The 24831-nt window shown below is 35.7% G+C and overlaps 1 protein-coding gene across 6 annotated transcripts; it reads left to right on the forward strand.

Moving 5' to 3' along the window:
• The first annotated feature begins 3881 nt into the window (after positions 1 to 3881).
• On the forward strand, positions 3882 to 24831 carry LOC131661171 (protein ACTIVITY OF BC1 COMPLEX KINASE 8, chloroplastic). Of its 6 annotated transcripts, none has more exons than XM_058930609.1 (21): positions 3882 to 4410; positions 4506 to 4641; positions 5637 to 5803; positions 7292 to 7412; positions 8398 to 8498; positions 8785 to 8883; positions 14546 to 14656; positions 14765 to 14844; positions 14966 to 15035; positions 16419 to 16492; positions 16617 to 16686; positions 16772 to 16860; positions 17549 to 17673; positions 18418 to 18498; positions 18578 to 18638; positions 18745 to 18799; positions 18881 to 18979; positions 19056 to 19145; positions 20850 to 20909; positions 21003 to 21130; positions 23961 to 24831. In XM_058930609.1, exons 1-20 carry the CDS (start codon positions 4009 to 4011, stop codon positions 21117 to 21119), a joined length of 2208 nt encoding a protein of 735 aa, XP_058786592.1. In that variant the 5' UTR covers positions 3882 to 4008; the 3' UTR covers positions 21120 to 21130; positions 23961 to 24831. The 6 variants fall into 6 exon arrangements, with proteins under 6 accessions (XP_058786592.1, XP_058786593.1, XP_058786591.1 ...); XM_058930610.1 differs by lacking the exon at positions 23961 to 24831 and adding an exon at positions 23727 to 23871; XM_058930608.1 differs by lacking the exon at positions 23961 to 24831 and adding an exon at positions 23289 to 23720.

Consider the following 24831-nt stretch of genomic DNA (forward strand, 5'->3'; position numbering starts at 1 on the left):
TTTTAAATTTCATAAAAAATGACCCAAAAAACCTAACAATAAATTATCTTAATACTCCATCCAAACAAAACAATTTTAAAATGGATGAATTTCAATTGAATCATTTGAATTGATTTGAATTTTAAATTCTTTTAAATTTTCCATTTACCTCATCCAAACACACTCTTTTGTCACTTATCTAAATCTTTCTCTCTCCCATTTTCTCTTGTCACTCTCTTTCTTTCTCTCTCCCAGTTTCTCTCGTCACTCTCTTTTCCTAACAAACCCTAACACAACCACTGTCTTTTCTCCACCCTATCTCTATCTTTGTGCTCTCTCATTTTCGGCGCTATCTTCCTCTCTCTTCGACGCGGGGTGAGGCGCTGTTAAGGGATGGTGGAACTTCGGAGCGGGGGCCAGCGTTATTGTTGGTTCGTGGCCGGGCAAAGGGTGAATGATTCGCGATTGCCCTATCGTCGGAGTTGCAGTTCAAGAGATTTGAAGCTTACTCCTCTTCTCCAATCCAGATTTCTTATGTTGTTTTCAGTTTTAAAACTTTTGCAGCTTGATGTGTTTGGGATTTTGGGTTATGAATGAATGAATCTGACTTTGTTTTGTAAACTGCAGTTTGTGTTTATACAAGATGATACGATGGCTAAGAAAATATATCCTTTGAGGGCTAAGGTTTTATATTCAAGGTGAGTGTATGTTTTTTTTTGTATTTCTGATTTTAACAATTTTCTTTCTCCCTTTTCTTATTTTATGATTGAAATAAAAGGGATTGTATATGTATGGTGATGGACCTGATGAATTGTTTTTGTTTTTGGGTTTAGGGATTGAGTTGTTTGTTTTATGTTTTTTATTATTTGTTTAAATTTGGGAAATGAAGATGATTCAAGCTGGTGCGGTTCAAGCTGGTGTGATTCTTGCATCTCATGGAAATTTTATGGCATTGCATGTGTTAACTTTTAAATATTAGTTTGAAAGAATTATGAGCCCTCATTGCATGAATTTATCAGTGAAACTCACTACTTTCACGGGTCGTTATCACCATAATACCCTTTTGCCTATTGTATTTCCAACTTTTTTAAATAGTTATTATATATATCTTCATTACATCTATATTATGTTTCATGAATCTTAATTTAGCAGTCCTCATTAGAGTTTTTAAACTTCTTTTTATGTGTTTGTAATATATTATTCATCTTAAGATTTGAATTACCCGTGGGGACGCACGAGTCTTCTACTAGTTATACGTTAAATTAATATACCTAATATAGTAATCAAGGTTATTATTCTTGTGGGTGCAAGAGCCCTGACCATCACAACATAGATTCGCCCCCGCCCCTTAGCCTCAATTAAGGGGCAATTGTTCCAGATTGACCAAAATAGTCTCACATTTCTTAGGAATAGAAGCTAAGGGTAGTTTATATGTAACACCCAAACACCTCAATCCAACCAGGCGCCTTTTGTAAAGAACAAAGTCGTGAGGATTCTTACACCCAAGACGAATAATACCTCGTAGCTGTAGTGGCGCGAACATGAGGCCGATCAGTACAAAACACTACTGAATAATGTATTGGTTTATTATTACATGTTTCACATAAATTATGAGTAAATTCATCCAAAAGGATCTAATATAATGAAACTAGCCAATACCATGGCAAAATTCATGGCAAAAGAGATAAAAAGGAAGCAAAATAACTTCATAAGTTAATTGGATGAATCTCTTGATGAATCATCTCTAACTTTTGCTTCAAGCTCTCAAAATTTGTCTTGTTGATGATAAAATTCATATACCTAACAAATGAACAAATTTCTCTCTCTCTCTCTCTCTCTCTCTCTCTATATATATATATATATATATATATATATTGAATCTTGTGCAAACACAAAACTCTTTCGCATCTACTTGTCGTGTTTTATTAGTAACGTTGACGCGTCCACCTGAATCTTTGCAAAACGCGTCAGACTTCCTTAAAGGGTGCAACTAGTTTTTAACAGAGACTCATTAGTAAATTAATCTTCATGGTTTTTCACCAATTTGTTAATTTTATTATTTCCTTCCAAATATTATGTCCCCGTCTTCACCATTTTTGTGACCATAACTTTTATAGTGAAAATATTGTGAAATTTGCGTGGTTAGGATGATTTTGACACAAATCAACCTTCTCCGCAATTATTTGAAATATTATTAAAAAACTACAAAACATAAACATTTAGAGGTATTAACTCTTAAAACTAATGTAAACTATGCCAGACAAAACATGATATTATTGTGTAACATTAATCATCATCGCCCATTATCGCATCTTTTCCCTTCCCATTCTTTATAGGTTTTTGAACCACCGTCAATTGTTCATCCTTATCTCCATAAAGCACAATTGGACTCCCATATTCTATCCCACCATATGCTCCACCATACCTTTCTTATGAGGTTTGTATTTGTCCACACACCTTTTTATAATGACCAAACCTTCAACGAGAAACACATCACAAATAAGGCCACAAAGGATTTCATTAATCTACCTCCACACATAACCAGACATATTTTCCCTGTTCTTACACTAGAGTATTTTTGTCCACTTGCAATATTTTGTCAATCTTACTGCTAATAAAATGAAAAACTCTATAATCATAATAATATATTTGCAACTCTAGAATTCAAAATCATACAGTCAATTTCTCAATAGTATGTGCCATTAGATGAAAGTTTGGGCTCCAACCCCTCCTTGTTAGATAATGATCGTAGATGAACTAGAGTTCTTCCCTAATTGCAACACATTGATCATCTTCATGAGATAATGCAACCATGAAATAATCACTACTCAAGTAAATTATATTAACCACTCCCTTTCTAACCCACAATTGCTTCAATCTCATCTTGTATCCAATTTGCTTCCTACTAGCTTGATAATCATTCCCTATTTCATAGTCAATACGTTCTCTTTTCCTCTTGTTGTAAAATTGAAAGGCTTAACCATACTAAAACATTTTGATGTGCTGGAAAAAGAACAAAGATAACCAAAACAAATAACCTAAAACAAAATTAATATGCACACATAAGAGAGTTAATGAACACGCACAAGTAAGAAAATGATAAAAGACAATTACAAAAAAAATTCGTTTACTCAATTTGATCAAACCCATATAATTTAGAGAGAAATAACCTCTTAAATTCACTATACTCCAAAAGTTGTTTCAAGAAATTATAAACGAGTTATAAGAAAATAGGCTCTCAATTTCACAAGAACCTATTTTATTTTTTACAAAAGTTTTTAACAATCTCTCAAATTCTTAATCTATGAATCAAACAAAAGCAAAGTGTTTTTTAAATCCTCTTAGATATTCCAAAAGGTCTGCCAAATTTCAAAAACAACATATTCTAAAAATTTCCACCCTTACATTTCTAAGTTTCTATCACTAAGATTATTACCTTTTCCCCTATTTCTTTCATCTTCCTAACAAAAGTGACAAAATACCATATTTATAATGTTTTTGAAATTCTAATGGGTCAGACTTTCAGATTGGATCCGTTAATCCACTTGAGTCTCCCCCAAGCTAACTGAGTAGTTGTCAAAACTAGTCAACTAGTTAACTAAATAGTTAATTGTCGATAATTATCCATTAACTTCAAATCAATTAAGCGACCAAATCAATTGAGCCGAAATATTCTCCGTGTTGATCACTTGAATGTTTGAAGGATACTTTCATTTGAAAAAAGAAAAAGTAAAACCCAAAATAATGATAGTAGAATGATTCTCAAAGACTCAAACCAGATTTAAATTTATTAATTAAGAATTAAAAATAATAATTCTAAATTGAATTGAAAGTATTATGTGGCCTAGCTTTTATGATGCCACGTGTCTTATTTATCTCCACCCCTTCCCTCCTTTCTAATTTGTTCCACTCCATCTAACTTCCTGTACCTCTCTTCTTCACTGTCACATTGACTCTTCCCTCCTCGCACCATGAACTTCATGATTCTACACTGATCATCCTCAATCTCTCTCTACAAACTTCCAATTCATGGCTACATCTTCTCTACTACACTTACCCGAACTCCATTTCCTCTCTCCACAAATCCCTCACCGTAACCGTTTCCCTCTTTCTACACGCTCCATTTCCCGCCTTTCCACTTCCAATGCCGCTCTTCGCATCATGCGAATCCGTGGCTCCAAAGAAGACTCCGCGTTAGCAGAACGAATTAACGACGTGGAGTGGAGCGGTAACGGAGCTGCCTCCCGCGGATATGTTAACGGCACCGTCAACAGAAGCTCTGTGGAGTACGGATATAGAAACGGCGTAGCTGCTACAGAGGTGGTGGACGTTGAAGCGTCCAAGGTGAATGAGGATGGGAGGAAGAGAAGGTTGGAGGAGATTGGAAAAGAAGACGCCTGGTTTAAACAAACTGAGAAAGTTAAAGTTGAGGTACGGTGTCGTTTTGGTTCGGCGTTTTGTGGTTGTACAAGTTTGATAGAAGTATGAACTGTGAACGCGTTTTTTTGTTGTTGTGGTTGTTGCAGGTAGCAGTTGCTCCTGGAGGTCGTTGGAGCAGATTCAAGACTTATTCTACAATCCAGAGAACCTTAGAAATTTGGGGATTTGTTGTAACCTTCATCTTTAAGGCATGGCTGGACAATCAGAAGTTTTCTTACAAAGGTTCATTATCTATTTTTTGTATGGATTCATTAGACTTTGGAAGAATCATATGTGGTTTATGATTTCTTATGACGTTGTTTTAATAATTTACTAGTTGAATACTTTAATTTATAATATTATCATGTTAGTTTAGAGAGCTTTTGAGTGAGCAATAGCATATCCTGTCTAAATCTTTATAAATGCCATACAAAATGGAAACAATTACTGCTGTGATAAGTGATTATTCATGAATTTCAGGATGCAGTTCTCTACTTTTTAATATGCCTTGCATGTTTATGTTCTCGTGCTTATTTTAGGATTATGGGTTTTAATTACGGGGTTTGAACAACAAGAAAGAGAGGGTGTGTTAGGAGTTTGGATTGTCCCCGATTAAACTAAGCACTTGGATCAAACAAAAATAAAATTATCCTAGCAGATTAATGAAATGGCTGATCGAAAATGATAGAGAAACATTGGGATATTCTTCAGTGCCGCGGGAGAGTAAAGTTGAGGAGCACCGAGTGAATTATGATCATATTAGTGAAGTTAATAAACACAAACCAGTAGATTAATAAAAATTGATGGATAAAATTGTATCGCGATTCCTCGGGAAATGTTTTTCATTGTTCTTTGATGATATTTATGACTATAATTCATCATCAGCTTAAAAACCCATGGCTATTCATAAAAAAAAGTCTATGGCTAGGCTACCTATAACGATTGATGGCATTTATGATCATATGAGTGGAGTGAATAAACGCAAACCAATATATTAATAAAAATTGATGGATACGATGGTATCGTGATTCTTTTCGAAATGTTTTTAATTGTTCTTTGTTGATATTTATGATCACCATCAGCTTCAAAACCTATGGCTATTCATAAAAAAGAGCATATGGCCAGGCTACCTACAGTAAATAAACCTGTTACAATATGAAATGTTAATTTATTGAATTTTGAGGAATTTCAAGGATGCCATTGTCTGGTTTTATTTGATTTTAAGATATCACTTACAGGAGGAATGACCGAGGAAAAAAAGAAGTTAAGACGGAAGACCCTTGCCAAGTGGCTTAAGGAAAGCATTTTGAGATTAGGTCCTACATTCATTAAAATTGGTCAGCAGTTCTCCACTAGGGTGGATATTCTTCCTCAAGAATATGTTGACCAGTTGTCCGAACTTCAGGTGAGTTAGAGTCTTGGAATCATTTCCCTACATTGATATATTTTGAACTTGCTTATGTAGTTTTGTTATATCACCCATCATATCTAAGAATCCCGCATTAGATGAAATAAGGTATGAAAACCGGTTGAGCAGTAAATTTTTTTCATCAATTTTCAATGCATATCCCATCAATTCGGTTAAGGATGTAAACACATGCAGTTTCTGTTCAGCCATGATTGAAGCATTTAATCCATACAAGAAAATTCCTTGGAGATACTCACGATCACCCCCCTTGAGTGGTTCTGCATAGAGTTCAAATTGTTCTTTGTATTCCACAGTCCCAAATCCCAATTTTTTTAAGAGTCATCAACAATTCATAGGAATTTTGGGTTACTGTTGGTTGAAATCCGTGCATCACGAAATTCATTCCAAGTCAGTTCTACTTCACAAAATACCCACCATAGATACCAATTTAGAGCCTTTACCTCCATTGCTAAAATGGTTGCTTGCAATCTTTCTGCATCGGTGACCCTCTTCAAATCATCTTCAAATCAAAATAAGAAGAGTTTATAGTTTGCGCCATTTATCTCTCATGTTACTTGATTCGTTGTGGGATCTTGATGTCCATTCTGTTGATACCAGTTTCGCCTTCTTGACTGGGGGATCTTGATGTCCATTCTGTTGTGAATGCCAGTTCAGGTTTCTAAGATATCAGTCTACTGGCTCCGACTTTCAACCCTTTCTATGATAGAATAAGATTAAACAATGGGTTCCTAAGAATTTTTCTACTTATTCAAGGGTCTTGAATGCTCGACTTTGGAGACAAATATTTCTACACAAGTTAAAGAATTTAGAAGTGGAAATTTAGCATTGAAAAAAACAATATTTTGAGTATAAAAAGTTAATCGCCAGAGTTTTAAGACAAATATCTCTACATTGAGTAGTTGCTTAACATGTGCCTTAAGGGCACAAGTTAGAATTTCCCTTCATTCAAAATTAGTCTAATTAAAAAAAAACATAATAAAATAACTGCCAGCCTAATTAGATTACTGCTGCCTTAAATATAACATTTGCAGCCTAATATAATATAATAACAATACTAATAAAAGGTCTAACAGAGCATCATCATCCATAATGCTATTTATCTTGAAATTTTTATGATAAATAGTTGTCAATATTTTCAAAGGAATCATGTGATATTTCCATGTCAAGTTATTTATAATCTAAACACGTATTATAAGTAATTTATTGCATGAGAAGCAAAATTTCCTGTCCCGAGGATTTTGTAATCCTTGTATTATTGAGTTTCCATCTTGTTTGTCTAATTTGGCAGCGAGTAATATTAAAAAAAACCTATAATTATGAAATATGAAAATGTTTCCTTCGAATCCAAAAACCGGTGACATGAAATATTTATGTATATTTATACTTAGAAAGCTTAAGCTGAAAAAGAAAAATATAAAGGTTGCATTTCTTCAGTACTTACGTTTCCTCTTATTTTGGGTTCAGGATCAAGTGCCTCCATTTCCCTCTGAGACTGCTATAGCTATTGTTGAAGAGGAGCTTGGAGCTGCTGTAGGTGATGTCTTTGATCAGTTTGACTATGAACCAATAGCTGCTGCAAGTCTTGGTAATCAATGTTATACTTATTGTGCTTAATTTTATATTGTTTTGTTTGTGTTGTGTATTGACCACCAAATAGTATATAGAAGTATTTGGAAGAGCTTATTTGGGCTTATCTTATGATATAAGCAATTGCATAAGTGTTTGAAAGAACTTAATGAAAATAACCTAAAATGTGTCCATAAGTTGTTTTCATCTTATTTTAATAAATTCTTCTAGATAATTTATTGTCATATGTTGATTTTAATTTATCCAGAGTATATCCTTATTCACTCTTCGATTGTAGAAACAACTTGTATTTGAGCTTCTATATGATAAACACTTATCAAATAAGCAGATAGTTTGATGGAGATTTGATGCCAAACAGTGGTAGGAGGAGCAGAGTAATGGGTGCACTTTTGATTTCTAAGGGAAGGATGTGGAAGTCTTTGTGCCTGGACCGAGAAAATGCAGACGATACATATTGGAATTTATTTATTTTTTGTATTATAAAGCCTAGTGGCAAAACTCACGCAGACTAAGTGCAGAAAATAGGGGTATTGTGGGTTCAAATCTGTGTTCCAACATATAAAATATCCATGTAGCTTTTTACTATTCGAGCCGTACTTACGAGATACTGTATTAGAATTTTAGCTGCTTATAAGATGTGAGAAAATGGCAGAAAGTGAAACAAAGCTAAAGAGAAAATTCTTGAAAATCTGATTTTGGCATTTGTGAATTCTGAATAAACAGTATGAATCTGATTACATGACATGTCTGTTTATAGAGTAAGTGAAGGTTTGATCTGTAACTGCTGGTCTGCTATAACTGTCTGATTCTGTTGAAACTGAATATCAACCTACAACTGAAAACTAAACACATAAATACACTGTTTGGCTGGTGCGAGCCTGCTGATTCACAATCTTTAATAACAGATGAAAATAACATGCAACTAAATACTTCTAATATTTGAGGAGAAGACTGGATTAGCAAACTGTTTCCCCCTAATGCAGGTCAGGTTCATCGGGCAAGATTGAAGGGACAAGAGGTTGTTGTTAAAGTGCAAAGGCCTGGTCTCAAGGATCTTTTTGATATTGATCTAAAAAACTTGAGGGTAAGTGTTATAGTTTATAAGGCTTTCCATATAAACTTTATATTTATAGCTATGTCTGCAAATGTGATATTCCTGTCTGATAATTCTTAAATTTCTCTCTTAATTTCCAAACGATGGTCTCAAGGATACTTTTATCTTGCATACATGATTTTTCTTGTCTGCATAGCTAGGCACAGACATTTCATTCTATTCTTTGAGAGAGAATTTTGGTACAAGGATCTCCACATTTTGAAGATTCTATACCAGTGCATATAATGCTGATACTTGATCCTTTCTTTAACTTCAGGTTATTGCAGAATATCTTCAAAAAATTGATCCAAAGTCGGATGGTGCAAAGAGGGATTGGGTTGCTATCTATGATGAATGTGCCTCTGTCTTATATCAGGTGATAATCTCTTGGCAAGTTGCTTCTATTTTAGGTTAATTGGTATTACTGAAGGAAATCATTTGTCTAATTCTGCTGAAGAGATATCCAATGATACTACCTATGCCCTATATGTAAGACCCTCTTGTAAAATATTAACTTTTTTTATAAAACCTCTTCAAGTTACGAGATGTATTAATTATTTTTTCACATAAATACCCACAATTAAACAGGGGGACGGAGGTAGTAAGACGGTATGTAAACACTATTTGTTTAGAGTTTGGGTGCATAGGGTGGGCAAAGAGGCTGGCTATTTCTCTATGGAGTTGTAGTGAGCGACTTCTTCTATAACAAAGATCCTAGTAAATGGAGTTATAGGAAAACTAGGTGTTAAAAACCCAGAGAAATAAAGCAAAAAATTAACTTACATTATTCACGAGTCTATGTTGAAGTTTTGGTTCTTAGTTTCTACTAAGTTTTGAATCTCATTCTTGGTTTGATATTATCAAATTTAGAAGAAATAATATTCTTGTATATTCTGTTATGAGGTCACTGGACCTATATTTATATACATCAGCCTGCAGGCTATTTTAGGAAATATGGACAGCTAGTTCTAAGGAAACAAATCTTTGTGATTATGGGATTGATCCTAAATAAATAAACCTAGTAATTAGCAAGATACAGCTGTTACAGAATTACTACAAATATAAACCTTTCTAAAATACACAAAGACAATCTCTGTTTTGACACTCCCCCTCAAGCTGGTGAATAGGTGTTTTCCATTCCCAGCTTGGATATAATTCTTTCAAAGTTAATACAGTTCAGCCCCTTAGTGAGTATGTCTGCAAGCTGATTCTGAGTGGATACATATGGTGTGCAAATCATGCCACTGTCAAGTTTTTCTTTGATAAAGTGTCTGTCAACCTCGATATGTTTAGTTCTATCATGCTGCACCGGGTTGTGGGCTATACTAATTGCAGATTTGTTGTCACAATATAACCTCATAGGTTCATCCCATCTTATCTTTAAGTCTTCCAATATAATCTTCAGCCATAGAAGTTCACATATTCCTTGGGCCATTGCTCGAAATTCTGCTTCGGCGCTCGATCTAGCTACTACACTCTGCTTTTTGCTCTTCCAAGTCACGAGGTTTCCACCAAGGAAGGTGCAGTATCCAGTAGTTGATCTTCTATCTACCACTGATCCCGCATAGTCCGCATCCGTATATGCTTCAAGACTTACACTCTTGTTTCGTTTGAACAAAATCCCTCTTCCTGGGGTCCCTTTCAAATACTGGACAATTCTTAGAGCAGCTTGTAAATGTGCTTCCTTTGGTTGGTGCATAAACTGACTGACTAGACTTACAGCAGAAGCAATGTCTGGTCTAGTGTGAGATAAGTAAATAAGTCTGCCCACAAGTCTTTGATACATTTCCTTGTCCACAGCAATATCCTCTTCCGCACTTCCCAACTTTATATTTGGGTCAACTGGGGTACTTGCTGGTCTGCAGGCTGTCTTACCTGTTTCTTTAAGCAAGTCTGTAATATACTTTTGTTGAGATATGAAGATTCCTTTCTTGGAATGAGCCACTTCAATTCCCAAAAAATATTTAAGTCTCCCTAATGTCTTGATCTCAAATTCCTTGGCAAGGCATTCACTTAACACTTGCTGCTCCCTTTTGTCATCCCCACTTACTATAATATCATCTACATACACCAATAAAATTGTTACCCCCCCCTGAAACTGAATGTTTGATAAATAATGTATGATCCCCTTGGCTCTGTTTGTAGCCCAGACCTGTCATAACTTTGGTGAACCTTCCAAACCACGCTCTTGGGGATTGTTTCAGCCCATATAGAGCCTTTCTTAACTTACAAACAGTTCCAGCTACCACCTGTCCATTGTAACCAGGGGGCAACTCCATGTATATTTCTTCTTCAAGGTCTCCATGTAAAAAAGCATTCTTCACATCAAACTGCTGCAGGTCCCAATCATGATTTGCTGCTAATGACAATATTAATCTGACCGTGTTCATCTTAGCAACCGGGGAAAAAGTCTCCAAGTAATCAATTCCATAGGTTTGAGTGAAGCCTTTGGCCACTAATCTTGCCTTGTAACGTTCAATGGTCCCATCAGCCCTGTACTTTACTGTATATACCCACTTGCATCCTATTGGTTTTTTTCCAGTGGGTAGGGTGACAAGTTCCCAGGTCCTATTCTTGCTTAACGCCTCCATTTCCACATCCATGGCTTGTTTCCATTTCCTGTCGGATAATGCTTCAGATACAGAGGAAGGTGTGTGTGTGGAGTTGAGGTTTGTGAGGAAGGTTTTATGGGTAGGTGAGAATTTATCAAAGGATAAGAAATTTGATAGTGGGTAAAGTGGTTGTTGGGTGCATGTTCTAGTTCCCTTTCTAAGGGCAATGGGTAGGTCTAGATTTTGGTCCACCTGCGCTTCTAAATTTTCAAAATTTTCAGAAACAAACTCATTAGAATCATTGAAGTTTATAGGATTCGAAAGTGTTACCTCATGCAGTGATGATGGGCTGGACTCTTGGACATTGCCAGATTCTAGAATGGCCTTTTCTCTCCTTGAATATACCAGATTTTTCCCAAATTTCCCACCATTAGGTGCAGGTTCAGGTGTAGGTTCTGGTGCAGGTCTTGCTGTTGGTTCTGCTGTTGTTTCAAGTGCAGGTCCTGCTGTTGACTCAAGTGCAGGTCCGGCTGTTGGTTCAATTTCAGGGACAGCAGTGCCATTTGTCTCAATTTCTGGACCAAATGCCATATTTGGAAGCATGAGAGTCTCATCTTCCTCTCTTCCATTCTCCCCCTGAAGATGAGGCTGCTTGAAGTAGCTCTCTCGTTCGTTGAAGGTAACATCTCTTGACACATAGAATTTTTTTGATTGGGGTTGAAAACATTTGTATCCCTTTTGTGTGGTAGAGTACCCTAAGAACACACATTTGACAGCCCTAGGGTCCAATTTTCTCCTTTCATTACTATGAACATGTACAAAGGATACACACCCAAATATTCTAGGTTTGAGTTTATTAGTGGGATCCAAGTGTGGGTAGAATGAGGTTAGGACTTCCATGGGACTTTTTGAGTCTAAGATTTTAGTGGGTAACCTATTGATTAGATAGGTGGCAGTAAGAAGGGCTTCCCCCCAAAATCTCTTAGGGACATGGTTTTGAAAAAGTAGAGCTCTAGTTTGATCTAATAGGTGCCCATTTTTTCTTTCTGCAATCCCATTCTGTTGGGGTGTGTTCACACATGAGGACTCATGGATTATCCCTTCCTTTTGGCAAAAGGAATTTAGTTCAAGGTTAAAATAATCCTTGGCATTATCAGACCTAATTCTTTTGATACCGACCCCAAATTGATTTTTAATCATTGAGACAAACTGGAAAAACACAGAGGTAACTTCAGATTTTTGTTTTAATAGAAAAACCCAAGTCACCCGGGTACAATCATCTATAAAGGTTAAAAAACCATTTAGCACCTGAGATATTAGGAACGTGAGCAGGACCCCATACATCGGTGTGAACAAGAAAAAAAGGGAAAGGACTCACTTTATTGCTAATGGGAAAAGGTACACGCTTATGTTTAGCAAGCTCACACACATCGCAATGGAGACTCTCCACATTTAAATTTTTAAACAAGAAAGGAAAAAGCACTTTTACAACTCGAAATGAAGGGTGTCCTAGCCGACAATGGTATAGTTGAACTTTCTCTTTGTTGGTCATGGTGGATTCAGATATGAGAGAGCAACTCTTGGTAGGCAGATTAGGATCTTCCATGAAGTATAGGCCATTCCATTCTCTAGCATGTCCAATCGTCCTCCCCGAGTTCTTGTCCTGCAGTATACAAGAGTTGTTATGAAAAACAGCATTACATGAGAGATCTTTTGTGAGTTTTTGTATAGAAATCAGATTGGTGGACAATTTAGGGACATGAAGGACATTTTTTAATGTTATGGATGGGTTTATTTGGACCTCTCCTTGTCCTGCTGCAGTCATAAGGGTTCCATCTGCTGTGGAAATTTTCTTATTGCTAGGACATGGGGAATATGTGGAGAAATATTTGGGTAGAGGGGTCATATGGTCAGTGGCTCCAGAGTCTAATATCCAGTAATGTGTAAATGGTGTATCTGAAACATTAAATCCAAAAGAAAGTGGAAACTTACCAGAATATGTTAAGGAGCATGTACCTGTGGGCTTCTCCAATTTACTAAGGAAGGATCTTACCCGTTCTATCTCTTCATGATTCAGCTGGCCAGATCCTTCACTCTGTCCATGACTGATGTGTGCTTGCCCTTGCCCTCCTTTTTTGGGAGGGCCTCCTTTCGGCCCCCATTCCCGGCTTGGGGGTTTCCCATGTAATTTCCAGCACTTCTCCCTTGTGTGACGCGGCTTGTTACAGTGGGTACACCAGATATGCTCGTGTTTTTTCTCCATATCGGGAACCCCGCTTCTCCTTTGGTTAGCAACCATGATTGTTCCTTCTTCAGCTATCATTGCAGAGCTTTCAGTTATTAAGGTCTCCAGCATCAGTCCTCTCCTGCTTTCTTCACTCCGGATAATGGCTACCACTTCATTAAGCCCTGGGACTTTCTCTTTTCCCAAGATTTGGATTCGGACCTGGTCATATTCAGCATTCAGCCCTACCAAAAAATCATAGACTCTATCTTGTTCAATATACTCCTTAAGGATTGCCGAGTCTTCTGAACATTTTGCTTTTATAACTCGATAGTGGTCCAATTCCATCCATAGAGACTTGAGTTAATTAGCATATTCTGTAACGGATCTGTTTCCCTGTTTGGCAGCCACAGTTTTCACCTTTACATCATAAATTTGAGCAGCATCCTTGGCCTTAGAATATGTTTGTTCTACTGCCTCCCAAATTTCCTTTGCTGATTTAAGGAACATACAGGTATCACTAATTTCTGGGACCATTGAATTCCACAGCCACGCCATGATCATGGAGTCTTCTTCATCCCATGACTTGAACTTGGGATCTGTTTCAGCAGGTGCACTATCAGTCAGGTGACTGACCTTTCCTTTTCCTTTCAAGATGGTCCTAATGAGTTGAGACCATTTGAGATAATTCTTCCCATTTAACCGATAAGCAGAATGAACATTCTGCAATTCTCCAGCAGGCTGGGGTCTGTCCCCAGTTTCCAGACTAGGATTCACGATCTCAGCCATGACTAGGTGCGATCAAGGTAGAGAAGGCTGCGCTGCAATGAAGGCTGCGACAAAGGTTAAAGGTAGCGCAGCAATGAAGGCTGCAACTTAGGGTTTACACGGTCAGAGGCTCCCAAGGATCAGGAGCTCTGATACCATATCAAATTTAGAAGAAATAATATTCTTGTATATTCTGTTATGAGGTCACTAGGTCACTGGACCTATATTTATATACATCAGCCTGCAGGCTATTTTAGGAAATATGGACAGCTAGTTCTAAGGAAACAAATCTTTGTGATTATGGGATTGATCCTAAATAAATAAACCTAGTAATTAGCAAGATACAGCTGTTACAGAATTACTACAAATATAAACCTTTCTAAAATACACAAAGACAATCTCTGTTTTGACAGATATGACATATGCATGTGCTCTCCACATATCCTCAAATTATCTCTGATTTTATTACTGCAACATAAATTAATAATTTTCAGGAGATTGATTACACTAAGGAGGCTGCGAATGCTGAATTGTTTGCAAGTAACTTTAAGAACATGAGTTATGTGAAAGTTCCTACAATCTACTGGGATTATACCACGCCACAGGTTTAACCTTGATTCTCACAAATATATGGAAAATGCATCAGTGTTCATAATTCCCCGTTTATAGCGGATAACTTATGCATCCATAAATTAACTATGTTTCCAATGCAGATTCTGACAATGGAATATGTTCCAGGAATTAAAATAAACAAAATACAAGCTTTAGATCAACTTGGTGTTGATCGCACAAGGTTAATAGAATCTTTACTTGTTTGGTTGGCTAAACCACTGTGGACTAATTACCATTTACTTTTGTGTATCTGTGTTAACTTAATTCAAAGATTTCTCTGATGTTTATGTTATGTCCTACAGGCTAGGGAGATATGCAGTTGAGTCGTTCTTGGAACAAATTTTGTCCCATGGTTTCTTCCATGCTGACCCTGTGAGTTTTCTTTTTTAAAATCGAAAACAAATTTCTCTTTATATGCTATGTCATATTATATTTGGATTGGCCATATGGTAAGCTTTTTATTAAAGCCAAAATGTTAACTGGCTTTTACTGCTCTTATGATGCAACACTAGCATCTAATGCCAAAGCTACAAGCAGTATGCTACTTGTGTTTTATGGTTATTATTCTTTTGCGAGTCTGTTTGATGTGGGACTTGTATTATGACAGTCTTAATTTATCTCGTTGCCTTAGAGTAACTTTTGTATGTTAAGAAATGTGTCTCCCCCATGTAGCAACACTAAACTACTAATGCTAATTTCTAACTCTTACCTTTCTTTGATGGGTGGGTCTTGCTATCAAGCCCTCTATGTCTTAAATTGTAAGGCAAAGCAATATCAATTCTGTGTTTGGAAACCTTTTTGCCTAACTTTGAGGGAGGCCTTTGCCTCATATAAACTACCTGGATTTCCCGTGATTGTAGGTAATCTAGACACAAGCCTAGTAACCGCAGGGCTGTATTTTGCTAGAGTTGGGGACCCTGGGACTACCAGCAGCAGTTAACTTTCACTGCTGGAGGTTTTGGATGAGGAAGTTGCCCACTAGTTCAAATGTTTTTCTACCGGGCGTGACTCCTTTACTGGAATATCAGCTAGTTTGTTATATATAACCAATGCGAATGTAACTCCATTCTCACGATTTTTTAGCACCCAAAGAAATCTATAAATATTTAAAAATGATAATTTCATTTGGTTCCTAGAAGCATCTCCTATCTGTCATTAGCTCAAACATGACACCTGACAAGGAAAGATAAGAACTACTCTGTCCATATCAATAATGGATATGGTATCTCAACTCCCCTCTCATCCGCTCAAGATTGATGACCTGGATCTCTCCACAATACACCTCATGCCATGATTGAACACCTGAAGCGTGAAGTTTGCAACAACGTTCATATACGGGTTGCTCAATGATATATCTTAGATAGGCTTGGGCAGGCTCCTTTGAATGCTATATCTAGGGTAGGCTTCTATGGGCTGCAATAAAAGCAACCTAGGGTTGACTGGAGTGAAGAAAGCTAAGGTTTTTGATGTGATGCAAAAGTAGACTCTACCAGATTGAGAGCTTTGTTCCCATCTTAGAATTTGAGTTAAGTCTAACTCTACCTCAAAAGCTAGCTCAAGGGCGATGATTGTCCATGCCTCAGGAAAACTACTTTAGATATATGGCTATATTGACGTGGGATCTCAACACTAACCAAACTTTGTGTTAATCAAGGAATAATAAATTTTCGTTATTTCACGTCTCATGACTATTGTTAGGAAGTTTGCTGCTTGATATTTTGTGTGCAACTAATATATGTTTAAATATTCCTGCAGCATCCTGGAAATATTGCAGTTGATGATGTCAATGGTGGAAGATTAATCTACTATGATTTTGGAATGATGGGAAGGTATGTTCTTTGTCTTCTATGACTAGTTCAAACCTGTTCAAATAAAAATTTACCAGTAGCACATATTTTAAGCTTTATGATATGCTTTGCCTTTACAAATAATGATCGGTACTGCATCTTGCAGTATTAGTCCAAACATCAGAGAAGGTTTGCTTGAAACATTTTATGGAGTCTATGAGAAGGATCCAGATAAGGTAGATGCTTTTGATAGATAGTGTAGCTTATTGTTATGGATATTCTTCCACAACATTCCAAATGAAGCCGGTGTGCTGGTGTTAGGTTCTTCAATCAATGGTTCAAATGGGTATTCTTGTCCCTACTGGAGATATGACTGCAGTTAGGCGAACAGCACAGTTCTTTCTTAATAGGTAATTGTGAACCTATTTAGTTGGAGTTATATTATACGTGTTGTTATATTGGAGTGTCGTGCCATATGACTACACAATGAGTGTATTTACAATTAAAAGAATTTATCTCTTAAGAATTAGGAGAATCAATCTAATCTGTAAATATATTCCTAATTAATAGCAATTACTATTTACACAACCAACACTTGTTAAGTGTGTTTTCTAACACATAGAAAGTAGAAACACTTCATCTTGAAGACAACCATGATATTTCTACAGGTCAATATTATGATGATATATGGGAAGTATAAAGGTTGTAATTGGTAAATTGTTGATTGGTGTACCCATTAGAATGCAGAAGTCACTTAGTAGGAGAATCTTAAGTCAAAACACTTCATCTTGAAGACAAGTTTTGCTAATTCAATATATTGCACTAATAGATAATGAATTTTCTTCATTTTGTTTAATTTATATCTGTCATGCAAAAGGCATAAATGCATTTCTTTTTTACTATGATTTGTGCAGCTTGCCTGTCCTGATTTTGTTACGTTAGAAATATACTAATGTCTATTTGAAAACTTACTGCACATAAACACATTTCTGACCCATTATGCTTTCATTAGATTATTTTTTCATTTTTGCTACTATTTTTCCATAGTAATGCTAGAATTCTACGAGACATCTGAACTTCAATATCTGTCTTCTACAGCTTTGAGGAGCGCCTGGCTGCACAAAGGAGAGAGAAAGAGGAAGCAACTGGCGAACTTGGATTCAAAAAACCATTAAGCAAGGAGGAAAAAATAATGAAGAAGAAACAACGTCTAGCTGCTATTGGTAATGCACATGGTGTAATTGGATGCACACTTTTTAAGCTGTACAAATATAAGTGTGCGTTTAAAACAATTTATTGTTGACTAATCTGGCCAAATGTTAAGATAACAAATAAGTGAGTCCCCGAAGCATGTAGGTTATCTTCCTCACAGCACATATTGTCCCTTTCATCTAAAATTAAAGGAGCATGACTCTAATAACAGTGAATTAATAAAAAGTTATATGTAGTATCCAAGTAGATGAAAATTGAACACATACAATTGTTTATTATACTATGATTTTTCTATGTTTTTTTCCTGCAACTTTTGGTTGTCTGATTGGTTTAAATGGATTATTTTCATGAAGTGTGACATCAGTGGCGGAGCCAGAAAATTTAGACAGCCTGGGCAAAAACTTTACACAATTTATTATTCATCTGTTTTAATTTTCACACATTATTTTTACTAATTTTGCCCCTAATTTTACCCCTGATTTTATCTAAAAATCGACTATTAAATTGGGGGAGTATAAAAAAAATAGGGGTTGAGCCTGGGCGCCTGCCCGGGCTGGCTGGGCCTTGGCTCCGCCCCTGTGTGACATCACCTGCCTCAATTATAAGGATTATGATCTGCTTCCAAACATCAAGCACTAAATCTTATTGAATATTATTTTCCATTACTTTAATGACAATATGCGACCCATATGTATTGTTTGTTTACATCTAAAAAGATGTTTAGTACTCAGTCTTAGTTGTTTTGCTTTAATCAGGTGAGGATTTATTATCCATTTCATCCGATCAACCCTTCCGATTTCCTGCTACATTTACATTTGTTGTTAGAGCCTTCTCAGGTAAATCTAAATAAGTTAATTCAATTTGAAAATCCTATGCGTGTGATTGTGAGGAAATAAGCTAGTGTTGTCTCTGCAGTGTTGGATGGCATTGGAAAGGGCCTTGACCCACGTTTTGACATTACTGAGATTGCCAAACCGTGAGTATTGTGTTCATAGCTTTTGCATTTGTAATTATTTTTAGTTATTCATCTTTAAGTGATATTTTTTGCATATATAACGCAACTTGCCTTTCTGGCCTTGTAGTTATGCTTTGGAGTTATTAAGGTTTCGTGAGGCAGGGGTTGAAGTTGTCTTAAAGGTGGTCATAAACACTTTCTACTGCGCATGAACTCAGTCTAGTATTATGATTTCATTCTCATATCTATCTTTTGATATACAGGACTTCAGTAATAGATGGGATAGACAATCTCAAGCATTTTACAACTTATTTAGGCAAGCTGACAGGGTTGACAAGCTTGCTTCAGTTATCCAAAGATTGGTATGTGTTTGATCTGTACCTTTTGTTTGTTCTGGATCTGTGCTAGATCAGTGCTTATTGCACTTATTTTTCGCAGGAGCAAGGAGATCTAAAGCTCCGAGTTCGAACTTTAGAATCTGAAAGGGCATTCCAGCGTGTTGCCACAGTCCAGAAGACTATAGTGAATGTGAGTTAAGCTGAGATGTGATTTCTTTGGATTATAAAAGTTTATTTGTTGATTCATATTTGCATCGGGTCTAGTGCGTATAAAACACGTGTTTATCATTTGCTGGGACATGCTTGTCCTTCAAGTTTATTATCTACTGCATAATCACCTGGTTAGCAATTTACTTCGGTATGTGGTGATGGCACAGGCAAGTGGTACAGAACCCTCAGAATTGGATACGCGAGGGATATACCTAGTCGGTACGTTATTGTTTGTGGTACGCCGTGAATAAAAACAATTATAAAGTTAAAAAACAACAAAATAAATAAAGGATAATATTAATATCATGAATAAAAATTAAGTTTCACAAACATCCATATTTGTGATTTATAATATGAAAACCTGATGGTAGCATTTGAATAAACATATAATTTACTTTTAGGAATTGATTTCTTAATTTTAAAACAACTTCTTTTATTATTTCACTTACGATGCATCTGTTTTTTTACAGAATGTATTATCAAGAAATGTAGATAATATTTCATAAAAAATACAGTAATTAATATTTGATTAAAATAAACATATTCAAACATAGTCATTTAAAGAGATAGTTCGAAAATCAGCAAAAAAACAAAAAGATAGTCCCATAAATGAGGTTTGTGAGTTTGTCAACCATAGAAATACTTGAAGTCCTACATCTGAAGTTTAATCAACATGGAGAGGCATATTGCCTATAAGAATGGGATACACTATAGCAGCCATATCCTTTTTAAAACATAATGTACACTGATATCAGTGGTCATAGATTTTTTAAAAGTTATGATACACTTTTTAGAAGCTTTGTGCACTCCAAAGTTATAAATTTTGGTGTTTATTATCTTTTTCTTCTGTCTAGTATGTGGTACATATTCTGGTGCGAAGTTTTTACGAATTTGCACGAACCAGTTCATTAGTACCATGAATTGGTAGTCGCGAATCAATTCGAGGTTCACTAGGGACTGTAGCGAATTATTTTACCATAGTCTATTGTATATGGCTTTTGACTGTTGTATGCCTCGATCAATCAATGTCAGCAATTTATTTGATTATGGAAATGAGAATGAATGAATTGACTGTTACATGTACTGGCTATATAATAAACTTTTATCTTTTCCTGTATATGGATGTAGTTATCATATAGCAGTTTTAATATAACTTTTTTCATTCTAGATTTGTGAGTGCCCATGCATCCACGGCGTGTAAATTCATATACTTTGCATCGATTGACTTCATGTGGTTCACCTTTTTAGATAATTATTCAAAACTTCAATTTCCAGTATCTCTGTGTTAAGAGTCTTACATTGGACAATATATGACCCGAACATGTGCTTATTATAAGTGGGGGCAATCCTCACCCTACAAGCCGGTTTTGTATGGTTGAGTTAGGCCCAACCACATTTCTTAACATGGTATCCGAGCCTCATTTAAGATCCAGTGGGCCACCTGCTATCAAGTTTCCGCTAAAAGTCCCACATTGGACAACTTATGGCCTGAAGTGGGGGCAGTCTGCCCGTCTCTATTGTCTGCCTCTGCCAATATGTCTTTAATTTTCTTTTCGTTTTTTGAAGTAAAAAAGTCTTTCAATTTCAATTTTTGTTCAAATTGATGGGTGATACTATTAGATCAAAGACTAAGAAAACCTTTTGGGATGATGCATATTCTTGTTATGTTTTTGTCAATTTACAGGCAGTAGGTGCTGGAAGCTTAATAAATCTTGCGACAATTTTGTATCTTAATTCGATTCGTGTAAGCTATCCCGTCCCGCATCCCTATTTTATCTTGTTCTTAGTCAATTAATTGATTATCTGGTGTAACTCCCATTGCTTGTTACCTTTACAGATGCCTGCAATTGTAGCGTATGTCTTCTGTGCATTCTTTGGTTTCCAAGTGCTCTTGGGCATTGTAAAAGTCAAGAAGCTAGATGAAATGGAACGATTGATAACAGGAACAGCATAAACAACTACAAGGTGAATCTTACTTTATTTCCTTATAAAAATGTTATATGCTTAAAAAGGTAGTGAAAATGATTATTTAGCTTTTTCCAAGCATGAAGATTCCTTTCACAAATTTTTTTTCACTCCATAATTTTAGAGTTGAGAAGATGTCACCCGATGACATCATTCAAACAATGATTTAAAAACTGGTTTGGACCGGCCGGTTGAACTTGAACTGGAAGGGTAACCGGTCTGAGCTGTGGCTATTGGATCGGCTATGTAATCAAACCGGTGGGAACTGGCATGAACTGGCCGAAACCGGAAAGACCCGGTGAACTGGGGTGGCAAACTTGAGGGGTTAATGTTTGCTCTCATTTTTTTCTTCTTAGAAGTCAAAACGACCCTGTTTTATTTATTTTTTTTATAAAAAAAATAACAAAACTTCAAAATAGAAAATAAAATAACAAAACTTCAAAATAGAAAATAGATTCTAGAAATTAAAATTTAGAAAGTAGTAGTAGAAAAGAGAAATCTCATATGTCAACCCTTAATCTCTGCTCGCGAAAGAAAATTAAAAAAAGCTTTGATAGACATAAAAAATCCGTTCATTCTTATGATATTTTTGAGATAGGGCCATCCGGTTAAACTCGATTTAATACCTATACAATTTTATTATCAAGGCCGATTTTTGTGACCAGTCACACGATTATATCTGAATCAATCATACGGTTCAACCAGTGACTCTTTGGTTTGACCACTCTCTCCTTGACCTCGTGACCTTGTCGGGTCGATGGCCGAGCCCGTTTTTAAAACACTGCATTCAAGTATCATTGTATTAACTGCCAATTGTACTCTCTGATTTTTTTTGTCATCCTTATTTTGTTTTTAGTGATACTTCAAACCTTAAGGTTGTACGGTTTTTTGGTATTTGCTATAGTCTGATCACCTTTCTAGTGGCTACTTTTCTGAGTTCTGATATCTTTCACAAGAAGTACATCATATAAAAAAATGTTAAAAGAGGGACTAGTGTGACTCTTACTAGTGTAACTCTCTTACAAATTAGCCACCACAGTACTTAATGCCTGTTGCATGATTGTTAAAACGAAAGATTGGTTCTCTTTGTTTGCAACCTTGGAGGTAAATGTATGTTAAGTATAGTTAAATTAAAGACTAACAAATGCAAATTCCAATGTATATTACTGCTAAACTCCTTTCGTCATAATGAGTCATCCATTGGATTTCACATATATTATGGAAAATGTATAAACTAAATAGAGAGAACATGACTTTTACAAAATTACCATTATTAAGTATTGGTGTTTTCACATTATCTTAAATGTAAAGTACTCCTTCCATTTCAAAATGAGCGTCATTTAAGAGTTTTGCACACTAATTAAGAAATGTAATAAATGTGTGAAATTATATGACACTTCTACTAAACTAATCTTATTAACGCTTAGGAAGTACCATTGTGCTTGTATACAATAATATTTAAAATATAGAATTGGAAAAATAGTAATACACCCTCCTGTCACTATTATAAGCAAATTTGATATTTAATGTATTTAGTTTTACATAGAGAATTGAGAATGACATTTTTAATTTGAAACAAAATTTATTTAGGACATTCATTAGGAGTGAAATAGTATTAGTTAGAAGGTCCAATTGCAAAAAGTAATTAATATTGTATTGAAACTTGAAAGGGTCATTCATTTTAGGGCAAATTATTTTTATAAATGGGTGATTCATTGTGGTTTGGACGGTGTAGCGGGCAAATTATTTTTATAAATGGGTGATTCACTGTGGTTTGGATGTTGTAGCGGGCAAATTATTTTTATAAATGGGTGATTCATTGTGGTTTGGACGTTGTAGCTTGTCAATGTATCTTAGTGTATATCAGGAGGCTTTTGGTATGTTGGCATTTTATCTTTTGTATGTAAGGTACTGTTCTTCTCAAACCCAGGCTAATTGCTTAAAAAACTTATGTTCAGTATGATTAAAAATAATCTTCCCAACAATGTGAAAAGCCTTGGATTCCTTGGTTTCATATACTTTCATGTGACATGATACTTGCATGAAATACTGATGTCTAGAGTCAATTCAATTGTTTAATTGAGATACTAGTACAGGGTGTTAGGGATGCTTTATCAGTTGATGGTTTGGTATTTAAAAATGACTCTTCTTGTGCCAGTAGGTTCTTGACATGTCCTTATTTATTGGGTTTGCTCGGCCTTATTTCAGAATTTGGACCATATATAGCACATGTTAAAGGCCGAGTTTACTAGTCAACCTCCAGATCATGAAAGGGATGGCTTTGGGAGAAACCAACATTTCAGGTTTTACCAGCAGATGTTAAAATCTTTCGACTAACAAACATGCTGGAGGCATTTTATGTTCATCACATGTTCCTTAGTAAATGTATATCGATCTGTGCATTAGATAGCTGCATTTTTTCATTAGCCACCCCCAAAATGCATAAAAATAAATGTCACAAAAAGAAACTTTTATAGGCATGATGTGAGTTTGGTAAATATCCCACTATTTACATATCATTCTTGAATTTAACCGAAATTTGTAAATTTTAATTATTTTTTGGAATGACTCTTGTAATTACTATGGGTTGATGCAGTTTCCTACTAATATTTGGAGGGGAAGCATAATCTTAACCTGACATTGACATTAAATTTGTTCGATGAAAATGTCAGCATGTGCCATTAATATGCATGTTGGGTTGAATTGAAATTGGTGACTAAACAACAGTTTTGTTTTTAATATTTCACTTCCTGACACAGACTATTACAGTGTCTGTTTCACCACACACACTCTACAGTATGTTACGTCTCTCCATCTTTAATTTCTGCAGTTTTCTATTTTGGATCTTTGATTCGTGCTTTTCATCTACGTGCTTCTCCAAAAGGTCATTAAGTTAGTGCAAGGCTTGAAATAGCATATGATGCAAGTAAGGAACCCCAATAGATCACAGAAGTGATAACTGATGGGGATATAGCATAATAATAAGTTAATGGCACTGGTATCCAATGTGGTTGATGGGATGCAGTCTTAAATAAGTAATTGAATAAGGCATACCACATGGGGTATGTTCGGTTACATCCACGTGTTTCTATAAACGAGAATCCTCGATGTCACTAGTTTGACTTTGGTCTCTGGAATTTGTGTTCTACTAGGAGCTGTCTATTCCTCTCTTTAATTGCCATTTCTTTTTCAAATCGAGATTCTTCAAAGACAGTGCCTTTGTTTATGCAAGCTGAACCCAATTTAAAAGGCACGTATCATGTTGCTAAAAATAAATCTCTACTTCAAGAAGTATGTCGGCAACTGATTATGATAAGTTATACATTTTCAGTCTTATTCAATTAAATAGTAATACTAACAATGGTCACGTCACTCTAAAACATGTTTCAGTGTTATGTAATGGTGCCTAATAATTTTAGTGAGACTAAAAGTAAATTTTATCCTAACCACAAAGAAAATGTTGAAAAGAAAGTTAGAAAGTTAATTCTTAGCACTTTCAAGATGGTCCAAATGCATATACAAGATAAAAATTATAAAGGATAATATATAATACCAATTAGAAGTCCAAAATTATATATAATACCAATTAGAAGCCCAAGGGCAAGGTGTCTCTGTCTGGGTGGATATGATTCTTCAATGCCACCTCAAATAAGTGGTAAAAGATGAGAATAAGTGGTAAAAGATGAGAAAATGTGTTCCGA

This window comes from Vicia villosa, linkage group LG3 (assembly GCF_029867415.1).
Source record: "Vicia villosa cultivar HV-30 ecotype Madison, WI linkage group LG3, Vvil1.0, whole genome shotgun sequence".
NCBI classification, from domain to species: domain Eukaryota; kingdom Viridiplantae; phylum Streptophyta; class Magnoliopsida; order Fabales; family Fabaceae; genus Vicia; species Vicia villosa.